Source organism: Piliocolobus tephrosceles, chromosome 21 (assembly GCF_002776525.5).
Source record: "Piliocolobus tephrosceles isolate RC106 chromosome 21, ASM277652v3, whole genome shotgun sequence".
Classification (NCBI taxonomy): domain Eukaryota; kingdom Metazoa; phylum Chordata; class Mammalia; order Primates; family Cercopithecidae; genus Piliocolobus; species Piliocolobus tephrosceles.
The window spans coordinates 22,020,358-22,033,094 of record NC_045454.1 but is presented as its reverse complement, the minus strand read 5'-3'; the positions used below and the strand labels follow the sequence as shown (position 1 = coordinate 22,033,094).

The following is a 12,737-nucleotide window of genomic DNA, read 5'->3' as shown; positions in this document are numbered from 1 at the left end:
AGTGGGGATGAGGAGAGGGGAAAGCCTTCACGGGGCCTGGGGGGAAGGAAATGGAGTCACAGTGGTTTAGTGATCAAACCAGCAGATTAGAGAGTCTGGTGTCTTGTTAGGAAAAGCATACTGGCTCTGCAGGCAGACAAGCGTGACAGCTTGAATCTTGATTCTTTGGCTTAACTAGCCCGGTGATCTTGGCAGCGTTCACCAGCTTGCCTGGGCCTCGTTTTCTCCATCTGTAAAGTGGAGAGGGAGAGACCACTGCCTACCACACAGGTGGCCCACGATAGGAAGTGAGGCATCGTCTTATGTATGCTGGAGCCACACTGAGACCCAGCATAGAAGCTGAAAGTCCCCCAGAAAACAAACCCCCGTCCTTTATTTGCATTTCTCGAAGAATGTGAAAAGGGGAAGCCAGTTCAAAACGGCTCTTCCCAAAAGTGACGCTACCCAGTTCTTGCACAACCCATAGCTGCCAGAGAAAGTCCTGAAGACCAGCCATCCTGAGAAACCTCACAGCTTTTCTGTCGTTCAAGGTCCTCTGCACCTGTTCCCTAATTCTCTTCACTGATTCAGACTTTCCAGTTAGGTGCCCCAGCTCCCCTCTCGCTTCTCAGGTTTGATCTTTCTCCACCCCTTCACCAGCTTCTGCAAAGGGGCCCATTCTCCTTAGAGGGCAGGGGTGTGATTATCTGACCATCAGGGAGATCGGCTCCTGGCACGTGGCAGGTTTCCCCAAACTGCCACCTTCCTTTCCCATCCTCCTTTCCCTCCCATCTCTGCTCAGCACCTGGATGGTAACTCTAGGAATTATGGTGCAGGGAGGCCTTGATCTCCCCATCAATCCACTTTGTCCCTGGTTTGATTTCTCGTGAGCACCATTCACTTTTCTGGAGGCAGGTGAGACTTTAAGAACTGTTTAAAGGCCAGGCGTGGTGGATCACGCCTGTAATCCCAGCACTCTGGGAGGCCGGGGTAGGCGGATCACCTGAGATCAGGAGCTCAAGACCAGCTTAGCCAACATGGTATAATCTTGTCTCTACCAAAAATACAAAAATTAGCCGGGCATGGTGGTTCACACCTGTAATCTCAGCTACTTGGGAGGCTGAGGCAGGAGAATCACTTGAACCCAGGAGGCGGCAGTTGCGATGAGCTGAGATCACACCACTGCACTCCAGCCTGGGTGACAGAGCAAGAATCCGTCTCAAAACAACAACAACAACAACAACAAAAACTGTTTAAATGAGACAGGGAGGGCGTTGGGGTGTCTGTGCCCAAAATGAGGTCTGGTGTCATTCAACCCTTCCTTCATTCACGCGGCACACAGACACTGAGCACCTGGAAATGCACCCAGTACAGAGCCAGTTATTAGGGCACCAAAAAGATAAGGCATAGGACCAACCTTGCGGATCTCTAGTTTAGGGCTGCGAAGGGTTTTTAAGGCAAGATCCCCTGGAGCAGCTGAGGCAGTCCTAAGCCTGAAGGGCCTGGCTCAGGCTCCCTGGCAACCATCGAGCGTCTTCCCCTTCCCACCCTGTCCCTCAGCACAGCTGCTGACATAAACCTACTACATGGCTGATTGACCATGAGATGTAGCCATCAGTAGACATTGCTGAAGCATGAAGAGCAGGTGCCCAGGAAGCTGGGGGGCCAGGACTCCAGACGCAAGCCGCCCTCCGCAACCCCAGCTCTCACCGTCCTCCCAGGGTCCAGATAATGGATTGTGCATTTAGGTTCCCAAACACCTGCTGTGCAACATGCAGTAGACAAAGCAGACCAAAGCCTTTGCCCTCAGGAGGCCGCCATTCTAGCTCAGGAGCCAGCCAAGACAATGTCGCACTGAGGAAAGACAACAAAAGTGAGATTCACGGGAGGGATCAGTGTGACTGAGGCACCCGGGAAGGCCCTTGGAGGAGGTGACTTTGGGCAAAGATCCAGACGCCAGGTGGGTGGGGCCAAAGCAGAGAAGATCTGGAAAACCCAACAGCTCCCCGGGGCTTCACTTTTGCTATAGGAGGGGAAATGACACTGCTTTGGATTCTTCCTCGGTTTTGTCCATTTCTCAGTTCCCAACAACAGACTGAACAGTAGGAGGCCGGTTCTCTGCTCACAGCGGGTGCTGCACCCCATGCGCGGCTCTCGAGAAAAAGGAGAGCATGGACCAATTTAGTGACTCCAAGGTATGAAAGCAGTGAGATGGTGTCTTTGAGGGAGTTAGTGATAGGCTGAGACCTCCTTGCTGTTTCCCCTGAAGCCTGGTGACTGGAGCTGCCAGGAGGCCACACAGAGGTTTATGATGGGAGACCTGGAATTCGGAAGGGGCAGAGTGGTCAGGTGACCCACACACGCCTGAGAAAACTGATGTGGAGAGGCTGTGTTGTCATTCTGAGGCAGGAAACAGACAGACAGACAGACACTGGCACAGTGAGAGACAGAGACAGAATCACAGAGCAGAGCTGGCTGCTCACCAGCAGGCGTGGGCACACCTGAGGAAGCATCCAGCGAGGTTAGAAATCTTCCTTAGGTCCTCCTGGGAGACTCAGGTGACCCGAATGGGAAACACGAAAGGCTGGGAGGATTCCCAGGGCTGAGAGAAGGAAGCTAAGCAGCCGGCCAGTGCCACATTCCTTGTGCCTCAGGGAGTGCCCTGCCCCACAATGTCCCCAGCCATGCACCCTGGGGGGAGTCAGCTTGGACATCTGCGCCACCCCTTGACAGGCAAAGTGGGGGCCACAACCTGGGTCCTCCAGTGCCAGCCAGCAGAGGCTGCCCCCATCCCTTGCCTTCCTCCTCTTGCTCCTTCCTCCAGCGCTGGAAAGGTCAGAAGCCACCACCATGCAACTAGAGGGGAAGGAGAGGGAGAATAGAGGGGCCCCTCCTTGCAAAAACTAAAACAAGCCCACAACCTGTGCAGAGCCGCACCTGGGTGTGGTCACTCCTTATCCCACACACCCACTGCCACGTGGAGATGGCTTCATGGCTGCGGTCACGGGGCACCCTGTGTTGTCAGAGGTGAGCCAGTGAGACCCGGGGCCTGCCCAGGGGTGCATCGAGGGTGGAGAAGATCTGGCCCCAGCGCAGGCATAAACAAGCAGGAGGGCTGGGGAGGGACTAGCACTGGCTTGTGGCCGAGCCCCCGAGCCCTGCTGTTGCAAAGCACTGGCTACACACCCGGCCCCTACCCAGACAGGACCCCGATTCCTCCCTGGGCCCTCTGTGTTCCAGCATCTTCCCAGCCCCTCACCTCCTCTGGCGTGGCCTCACCTCCAGCCGGGATGCCCCATTAGCTGCTCACCCAAGCTGCTAGAACCTCAGGCTAATGGCCCTGCCACCTGCCCTCCTCCCCTTCCGGCTCACTGCTCATCCCGGGCATCTTCCATCAGCCCGCTGAGGGGACTGCTGAGCCTCAGAGACATCTGGCAGCGCCAGGAGGTGGGTCCCTCTCTCTGTGGTTCCTCTCTTCACCTAACTGTTCCCCAGACCTCCAGACCCCTGCCCAGGTGGCCCCTGAGAACTGCTAAGCTCAACTGTGACATGGAAGGGGCCCAGCTGACCCTTGGGCTCTCCCTGGGGGACCCCCTTTTCCTGCCCCTGGCCATACCCTCACCTCATCCACACCCTTCTCCTCCCTGCTGCCCCGCTGGCTTTCCACTGTCGGGGAGCAGCTCTTGCTTTGCCAGGGAACCGGGCAGGGCAGTGGGCTCAGGAGTCAAACTCCCATTCCCAGGGAAGGCTCAGGCTGTGGGGCCCAGCCCTGTTCTGAATTCTCTCCACCTCTTCTCCCCACAGAGTCTCAGAAATCGAGAAGCCTTCTTCCTCTGCACCACCCAGCCATGCACCCTGGGGGAGTCGGCTTGGACATCTGTGCCACATCCTATCTCCTGTGACACTGCAGGAGCTTCCCTGGTTTTGAGAAGTGATATGGTGGAGAGAAAGCACAGGACTAGGGGTCACAGGTCCTGGCTTCTCATCCAGGCTCTCGGGCTCCCTGGCTGCTGCCTTCCTCTGTGGGCCTCTGTTTCCTCGGTGATCCCATCAGGCGAATTCTAATCCTCCAGGCAGGGCTGGAACCCGCGAGTGATCCCAGGAGCCCCTTCTCTCAGGGGCCCCAAGATCTGAGACCAGGGAGCCAGCTGCACACAGGAGTCCTGCAGGCCAGGACAGTGGCCCCATGGACCTGCCCCCGCAGCTCTCCTTCGCCTTCTATGTGGCCGCCTTTGTGCTGGGCTTCCCGCTCAATGTCCTGGCCATCCGAGGCGCGAGGGCCCACGCCCGGCTCCGTCTCACCCCCAGCCTGGTCTACGCCCTGAACCTGGGCTGCTCCGACCTGTTGCTGACAGTCTCCCTGCCCCTGAAGGCGGTGGAGGCGTTGGCCTCCGGGGCCTGGCCTCTGCCGGCCTCGCTCTGCCCCGTCTTCGGGGTGGCCCACTTTGCTCCACTGTATGCTGGGGGGGGCTTCCTGGCCGCCCTGAGTGCAGGCCGCTACCTGGGAGCAGCCTTCCCCTTGGGCTACCAAGCCTTCCGGAGGCCGTGCTATTCCTGGGGGGTGTGCGCGGCCATCTGGGCCCTCGTCCTGTGTCACCTGGGTCTGGTCTTTGGGTTGGAGGCTCCGGGAGGCTGGCTGGACCACAGCAACACCTCCCTGGGCATCAACACACCGGTCAACGGCTCTCCTGTCTGCCTGGAGGCCTGGGACCCAGCCTCTGCCGGCCCGGCCCGCTTCAGCCTCTCTCTCCTGCTTTTTTTCCTGCCCTTGGCCATCACAGCCTTCTGCTACGTGGGCTGCCTCCGGGCACTGGCCCACTCCGGCCTGACGCACAGGCGGAAGCTGAGGGCCGCCTGGGTAGCCGGCGGGGCCCTCCTCACGCTGCTGCTCTGCCTAGGACCCTACAACGCCTCCAACGTGGCCAGCTTCCTGCAACCCAATCTGGGAGGCTCCTGGCGGAAGCTGGGGCTCATCACGGGCGCCTGGAGTGTGGTGCTCAACCCGCTGGTGACCGGTTACTTGGGAAGGGGTCCTGGCCTGAAGACAGTGTGTGCGGCAAGAACGCAAGGGAGCACGTCCCAGAAGTAACGCCACCGCTCGGAGGAAGGAGCATGAGGCAGGAGGGCCTGGCTGCTTCTCCAGGCCCCTGCGGAGGGCTGCTTCGGAGGAACTGCAGGGCAGCCTGGCCCGGAGGCCTCCCTGGAGCCACTCAAGCGGAGAGCGGCGCCTGCTGAGGGCAGCACCTCAGTCAAGAGAGGAGCACGGAGTCAAAGCAAGGCGGCAGGGGGAGGTAAGCTTGTCCCTGCACACGTCGGCCCCTTTGCTCGTCTGTCTGTCTCTCCCCTCTGCACGTCCTCACCTGCCTGTCTTCAGTGGGCCGCGAGCAGAGGCCTTGTACTTACGGGAAGGAGGAGGCAATCTGTTTCTGACCCACAGGAGTCACTCCGGTGATGCACTTGAGGACACGCTACTCTGAAATCAGTTCCCGGGTGAGAACATTTGATTTCGGAGTAGGAGAGGAGGCAGGAGGCAGGATAATGACACTGTTATACCATGTGAAACTCGCAAGGGGGCAGCCTTGGAGCTGGGAACGGAGGCTGGCGGGAAAAGATGTTTCAGCCGGGGAGGGAAAAGGCAAGGTCCCGCAGTGATGGGCAGAGGCCACGCAGTTGACTCTTGAACAACGTGGGGATGGGGTGCCGAACCCCCATGCAGTGGAAAAATCTGTGCATAACTTTGACTCCCCCCAAAGTTCAACTACTAATAGCCTATTCTTGACCAAAAGCTTTACTCAGTATATAAACAATTGAGTAAGACAATTTGAAGCCAGACACAGTGGCTTATGCCTGTAATCCCAGCACTTTAGGAGGCTGAGGCGGGAAGACTGCTTGAAGCCAGGAGTTCAAGACCAGCCTGGGCAAAATAGTGAGACCCCCCACCTCTACAAATAATAAAAATAAAAATAATTAGCTGGGCGTGGTTGTGCGTGCCTGTAGTCCCAGCTACTCAGGAGGCTGAGGTGGGAGGATCGCTTGAGCCCAGGATCGAGGCTGCAATAAGCCATGATCGCACCACTGCACTCCAGCCTGAGTGACAGAGCAAGACCCTGTCTCTCGGAAAAAAAGAAAAAAGACATATTTTGTATGTTATATGTATTATGTGCTGTATTCTTACAAGAAAGTAAGCTAAAGTACATGTTACTGAAAACATTAGAAAGAGAAAATACCTTCACAGCACTGTGCTGTATTTATCCATACCGTAAGTTTATGCTGTCTGTTTATAAGAGAAAGTGTCTGTCTGAAGCAGCAGTAACCACAGCTGCAGATCTCAATCTATGGTAGATATCAAGCAGTTCAACCTTTTTTTGTAATATTGTAACTTTTCTTTGCTTCTTGGAAGCAGGCTGGCATCACTAGCAGCCCCGCATATGAGGCCCAGGGGGTTATTCAGAGTTTACGGTATTGCACTAAACGTGGTGAAAAATACGCAATAACTACGAGACATCACTTTTTACTTCTATGCACAATGTGCTGGCGAGAACTGCTCACCAGGAGACGATTAGCTTCACGTGGTGTTTTAAGCAGATACTCAACAGCTGAGCTCACGGAGACAGCACAGGAGGTGGCTACGAAATTATTACAGGAGTATAGTATATCTACAGTAAATATGTACTTACGACTTAATACTGCACATCTTTATGTTTACTTGCATTTCTCTTGACTTCAAATGGCACCAAGTAGAGTTTTTGTTTGTGTGCGTATATTTTTGATAAATTTTAACTTTCTTTCTTTTTTTTTTTGTAGACAGAGTCTTGCTCTGTCTCCCAGGCTGGAGTACAATGGTGTGATCTCGGCTCACTGCAACCTCTGCCTCCCGGCTTCAAGCAATTCTCCTGCCTCAGTCTCCCAAGTAGCTGGTATTACAGGCACCCATCACCACACCTGGCTAATTTTTTGTATTTTAAGTAAAGATGGGGTTTTGCCATGTTGGCCAGTCTTGTCTCGAAATCCTGACCTCAGTTGACCCACCCACTTCGGCCTCCCAAAGTGCTGGGATTACAGGCGTGAGCCATGGTACCCGGCCAATTTTAACATTCTTTAAGAGATTTGCCCAACCTGGGCAACATGGCGAAACCCTGTCTTTACCAAAAATACAAAAAAATTACCTGGGCATGGTGGTGTATGCCTACTTGGGAGGTTGAGGTGGGAGGATGCTTTGAGCCTGGGAGGCGGAGGTTGCAGTGAGCCGAGATCATGCCACTGTAGTGAGTCGAGATTATGTCATTGAACTCTAGCCTGGGCAATAGAGCCAAATCCTGTCTCAAAAACAAAAACAAAAACAAAAACAAACAAACAAAAAGCTTTGCATCCATTTTGTGGCAGTAAATGATAAGATAGACTAGTACCTACATATATTTTTTTTCATTCGTGACATACCTAACTTTTGCTTAATTTTTAAAATATATGTCTAGTCTTGTGGTTCCTCTGTAAGTTTTTTTCAAATTGTTGCAAATCTCTGAAAATGTTTCCAATATATTTATTGAAAAAAAATCCACAAGTAAGTGGACCTGCACATTCAAACCTGTGCTATTCAAATGTCAACTATATAGTCTGTAATACGTGATGGGTGCCATGCTGAGTGTCTGCAATGAGTGTTGTCTCACTTCAGCTTCACACAATCTTGTGGTTTAGTCATGCGACTTCTGTGCAGATGGGTGGGTGTTCACTACATGAGGGTACTGGGCAGAGGGGCAAACACTGACTAAATTCTAGCCTGTGCTTTGTTCAGCAAGCCACATGCCTGTCTTGCTTACATCAAGGGAAGGAGTATTGTGTTCTAATTTGAAGAAATGCACCAGCCACTCCTTAGGCAGCACTTGGTGTGGGGTGGGCTCCTCTGGAAAGGGAGCACCCAATTTGCACAAAGGTGCTGCACCAGGTAGCTGCAATCCTGAAACAGGATGAAGAAAGTTGCCTGAGGCCCTACAGCAAGGACAGGGTAAAAGTAGGATGTGATCCTTCTAAGCGGGACCCCCAAGGGCCGGGGGACATTTGGGAAACCTGGGTGTGTGGAAGTTAACCCTGTATTTGTGGTCCATTTTGCAAAGGATGGCATCCCAAATCCATGAGAGGGAGGGCAGAGGGGAGTGGCTGTGGCTGTGAAGGAAATAGACACCTGGGCACCTGCTCTAAATGACAGCAATGCCGTGCACATGATGATGTATTGGAGCACAACAAATGGCAGCCACCAGCTGGTGTGCACGCACCAATTTCTACAAATGAGCTCTGTTTGGACTGAAATGTCTATGCATCCAAGATTGTTCTTGTAACTGATGATATACCCCCAGCACCCGGAAGAGAGACGGGCATACAGTAGGTGCTCAGTAAATGTTTGCTCAATGAATGAATGAATGCCTCTACTGGCCTTCCAAAGAAAGTTCTACATCTGTTTTATCAATATGGAAACAGGCCAGAGAAATTAAGTAACTTCTTTTGGAAGCCAGAAACAAGCCCGGCCCCTGTGCAGTGACGACACCAGGGAATTTCAGTAAAACCCAAACTCCACCCCAGGGAGCCCCAGTGCCTCCTCCCGCACCGCGGGGCGCCAGGACCCACTCACTTTGGCTCCTGCTCCACAGCCCCTGCTGCGTACTGGGCTGCTTCTCCCAGTTCCTCCTGCCTCCTCCCACTTAGGGCAAATCCAGTGCCTCCCTGGGACCAGGAGACTCAGTGAGATCCACCTCAGGCGCCTCTCACTCCTGTGAGACCCAAACCTCCTATCACCAAACCCAGCAGGCCGGCCAAGCCTGTGTACCCATGACTCCCTCACCTCAGTGTTCCCTCTAGTGGCTCTTTGCCTTTTCAGTATCCATGTCTTCATGATCCTTCCTCTACATCCCCCAAGCCCTCACCACCAAATGTAATGTAAACAGCATGACAGCAAAAACTTTTCGTTCACGACTGCGGGTTTTTTTTTTTTTTAGACAGGGTCTCACTCTTGCTCAGGCTGGAGTGCAGTGACACAATCATGGCTCACTGCAGCCTTGAATTCCTGGGCTCCAACGATTCTTCCACTTCAGCTTCCCAAGTAGCTGGGACCACAGGCACATGCCGCTACACCCAGCTAATTTCTTTTTTCTTTCTTTCTTATTTTTTTCTTTTGTTTTTGTTTTTTTCCTGTGGACACAGGGTCTCCCTATGTTTCCCAGGCTGGTCTCAGACAACCTGTTGTCAAGCAATCCTCCCACCTCAGCCTGCCAAAGTGCTAAAATTACAGACCTGAGCTGCCGTACCCAGCCTACTGCTGCCCTTGTAACAGCTTAATTGAGATATTATGTACATATCATCAAATTCACCAATGTTAAGTGTACAATTCAATGATTTTTAGTAAATTTACTGAGGTGTGGGTCCATTACCATCAGCTAGTTTTAGAACATTTTCATGACCCTAGTAAAATCCTTCATGTTCATTTAAATTTAATCTTGGGCCAGGCAGGGTGGCTCACGCCTATAATCTCAGCACTTTGGGAGGCTGGGGCGGGTGGATCACCTGAGGTCAGGAGTTCGAGACCAGCCTGGCCAACATGGCGAAACCTCATCTCTACTAAAAATATAAAAATTACCTAGACATGGTGGTGGACACCTGTAATCCTAGCTCCCTGGGAGGCTGAGGCATGAGAATCTCTTGAACCTGGGAGGCAGAGGTTGCAGTGAGCCAAGATCGCACCATCGCATTCCAGCCTGGGTGACAGAACAAGACCCTGTATCAAAAAAAAAAAAAGGAAAAAACCAACTTAATTTTCATTTCTACCTCCATCCCCTAGACAACCACGAATCTACTTTCTGACTCTATAACTTTGCCTATTCTGGACATATCATATAAATGAAATCTGACAATATATGGTGTTCTATGTCTGGCTTGTTTCACTCAGCATAAGGCTGTGGTGTATATGGGTAGCTCATTACTTTTTATTGCCAAATAGAACTCCAGTATATGGATGTGCCACTTTTTTAAATTCACTCACCAGCTGATGGGCTGCCAGGTGACATTTCCACTGTTGGCGACTATGACCAACACTGCTGGGAACATTTAGGACTGAGTCTTTAATTGGACCTGAGTTTCCACTTCTCTTAAGTAAATACCTATGGTGGAATTGTTGGATCGCATGGTGAATTTATGTTTAACTTTTTAAGCAACTGCCACCTGCTTTCCAAAGCGGGGGCACCACCTCCCATTATTCTCACAAGCAGCAAATGAGGCCCCTGTTTCTCCACATTCTCGCCAACCATAGGCATTGTCTGACTTTTTGCTTGTGGCCATTCTAGTGGATGTGAAATCATATCTCATCGTGCCCCATGATTGTTTAAATGAACTAAGAGATCACCCGTGAAACTGGACAGCACTTGGGTTTGAACCCTGGTGGTGACATTTCACAAGCTGTATCACCTGGAACAAGTGACTTCACCATGGTGAGGGACAAGGATATGACATAAAAGCGTTGCTCTAGAAGCAAAGTGTCTGCTACGGATTATGTGCCCACAAAAAGGCAGCTGCTGTCATCATCGCCACCACTGCTATTATTATTATTATTGTCACCCCAGAGATAATCCTGAACCAGTGACAGAGAAAATAGCAGCTGGCATCAGCTGCCCACTCACCACCACGTGCCAGGCTTCTGTCAAAGCACTCAACATGTATTAGTAATCTTTTAATCTACCTACATATTGTTTTAATTTGCATGTGTTAATGCATTGATCTATGAGATGACTACTATGACGAGCTCTGTTCTGTAGGGGAGAAAGCAGAGACATGGAGAATTTAAGTCATTTCCCCCAAATCACAAAGTCGGAAAGGAACAGACCTCACGGAGCTCGCTCTCTGTCATTGCATCACACTTCCTGCCCTTACAAGGCAAATTGGATAAGTGCCATTCTAGAGAAGCAGACAAAATTCAAGTGGAGAAGAGGGGAGGGGAAGACGTTGACTGGGGCCTGTTTAGAGCATCCCAGCTGAGGCTGCATGAGAAGGGAGGCACGCAGTTGTGGAATTTTCTCCCCTTTTTGCATACTGACCAGCCCTGGCAACGGAGCTCAAGGCATCTTTGTGCCACTGCTCAACAGTGAGTGACGTCATGGGCACGGCCAGGTCTTTATCAGTTCTGCCAGATAAATAGCCAACTGCACTAGGTCTGGAGAGACAGCAAGGTGCTGTGCGGCGGAGCATTTGGGTCTCAAAGAAGCAGGTGAGCCTGGGTCCGAGGGGCTGGGTGGAGGAGCATCTTGGTGCTTCTCCGCTGGGGAAGAGACAGGGGACAGGGCATGCTTAGGAAGACAGGCAGGCTGACCCCGCCTGGAAAGCACCTGGAGACAAGAGGGGTGGGCATGGTGACCACGTGCCCTTTTGGGTGAGATGGTGCTGGCCAGAGGCAGGAAGGCCCCCCACCATCAACTCCATGTCTCTCTCACCAGTGGCCACCACCATGGGTGCAGGCCCCGACCAGTCCTATTTCTCTGGCAATCACTGGTTCGTCTTCTCGGTGTACCTCCTCACTTTCCTGGTGGGGCTCCCCCTCAACCTGCTGGCCCTGGTGGTCTTTGTGGGCAAGCTGCGGCGCTGCCCGGTGGCTGTGGACGTGCTCCTGCTCAACCTGACCGCCTCCGACCTGCTCCTGCTGCTGTTCCTGCCCTTCCGCATGGTGGAGGCGGCCAGTGGCATGCGCTGGCCCCTGCCCTTCATCCTCTGCCCTCTCTCCGGATTCATCTTCTTCACCACCTTCTATCTCACCGCCCTCTTCCTGGCAGCTGTGAGTGTTGAGCGCTTCCTGAGCGTGGCCCACCCACTATGGTACAAGACCCGGCCGAGGCTGGGACAGGCGGGTCTGGTGAGTGTGGCCTGCTGGCTGCTGGCCTCTGCTCACTGCAGCGTGGTCTACATCGTGGAATTCTCGGGGGACACCTCCCACAGCCAGGACACCAATGGGACCTGCTACCTGGAGTTCCGGAAGGACCAGCTAGCCTTCCTCCTGCCCGTACGGCTAGAGATGGCCATGGTCCTCTTTGTGGTCCCCCTGATCATTACCAGCTACTGCTACAGCCGCCTGGTGTGGATCCTCGGCAGAGGGGGCAGCCACCGCCGGCAGAGGAGGGTGGCGGGGCTGGTGGCAGCCACACTGCTCAACTTCCTTGTCTGCTTTGGGCCCTACAACATGTCCCACGTTGTGGGCTATATCTGCGGTGTAAGCCCGGCATGGAGGACCTACGTGATGCTTCTCAGCACCCTGAACTCCTGTGTCGACCCCTTTGTCTACTACTTCTCCTCCTCCAGATTCCAAGCCGACTTTCATGAGCTGCTGAGGAGGCTGTGTGGGCTCTGGGGCCAGTGGCAGCAGGAGGGCAGCGTGGAGCTGAATGAGCAGAAGGGAGGGGAGGAGCGGAGAGAGGACCGTCCAGCTGAAAGAAAGAGCAGTGAACACTCACCGGGCTCTGGAACTGGTGGCCAGGTGGCCTGTGCTAAAAGCTAGGTCCTCTGCGGCAGGAGGGTGTAGCTGGCATGTCATCCTCAGGGCACTTTCTCGCTCACGCCAGGGACTTGGAGTGGTGAGCTGGGGCCCGATGGGGCTTGGGGGCAGAATAGACATCTAGCCTTCCTAAGGGTGTGCGCACTAAAGCCCAGCTCTCTATCTCACCTCCATCCCCATCCACCCACACACCATGGGAAGGGGTCAGGGTGAGAGGCTGCTCTGGAGAACAATGAGGTTC

The 12,737-nt window shown here is 53.3% G+C and overlaps 2 protein-coding genes across 8 annotated transcripts in view; both read left to right on the top strand.

Annotated features, from left to right (window-relative positions):
* Positions 1 to 1,113: 1,113 nt before the first annotated feature.
* FFAR1 (free fatty acid receptor 1) lies at positions 1,114 to 6,461 on the top strand. Of its 6 annotated transcripts, none has more exons than XM_023196962.2 (3): positions 1,114 to 2,174; positions 2,909 to 3,426; positions 3,784 to 6,461. In XM_023196962.2, the coding sequence occupies exon 3, from the start codon at positions 4,166 to 4,168 to the stop codon at positions 5,066 to 5,068; it is 903 nt and encodes a 300-aa protein (XP_023052730.1). In that variant the 5' UTR covers positions 1,114 to 2,174; positions 2,909 to 3,426; positions 3,784 to 4,165; the 3' UTR covers positions 5,069 to 6,461. The 6 variants fall into 6 exon arrangements, with proteins under 6 accessions (XP_023052730.1, XP_023052727.1, XP_023052731.1 ...); XM_023196959.2 differs by having other exon boundaries at positions 2,804 to 3,426; XM_023196963.2 differs by having other exon boundaries at positions 1,114 to 3,006; positions 3,378 to 3,426.
* Positions 6,462 to 9,721: 3,260 nt separating this feature from the next.
* LOC111529929 (free fatty acid receptor 3) overlaps positions 9,722 to 12,737 on the top strand; it is a 3,641-nt gene continuing 625 nt past the window's right edge. The window contains exons 1-2 of one of the 2 annotated variants that reach the window (XM_023196952.2): positions 9,722 to 11,221; positions 11,448 to 12,733. In XM_023196952.2, coding sequence (XP_023052720.1) covers positions 11,459 to 12,499 — 1,041 coding nt within the window. In that variant the 5' untranslated portion in view covers positions 9,722 to 11,221; positions 11,448 to 11,458 and the 3' untranslated portion in view covers positions 12,500 to 12,733. Of the gene's footprint in view, positions 12,734 to 12,737 lie in introns of both variants that reach the window. The other variant, XM_026448761.1, reaches the window with a different exon arrangement.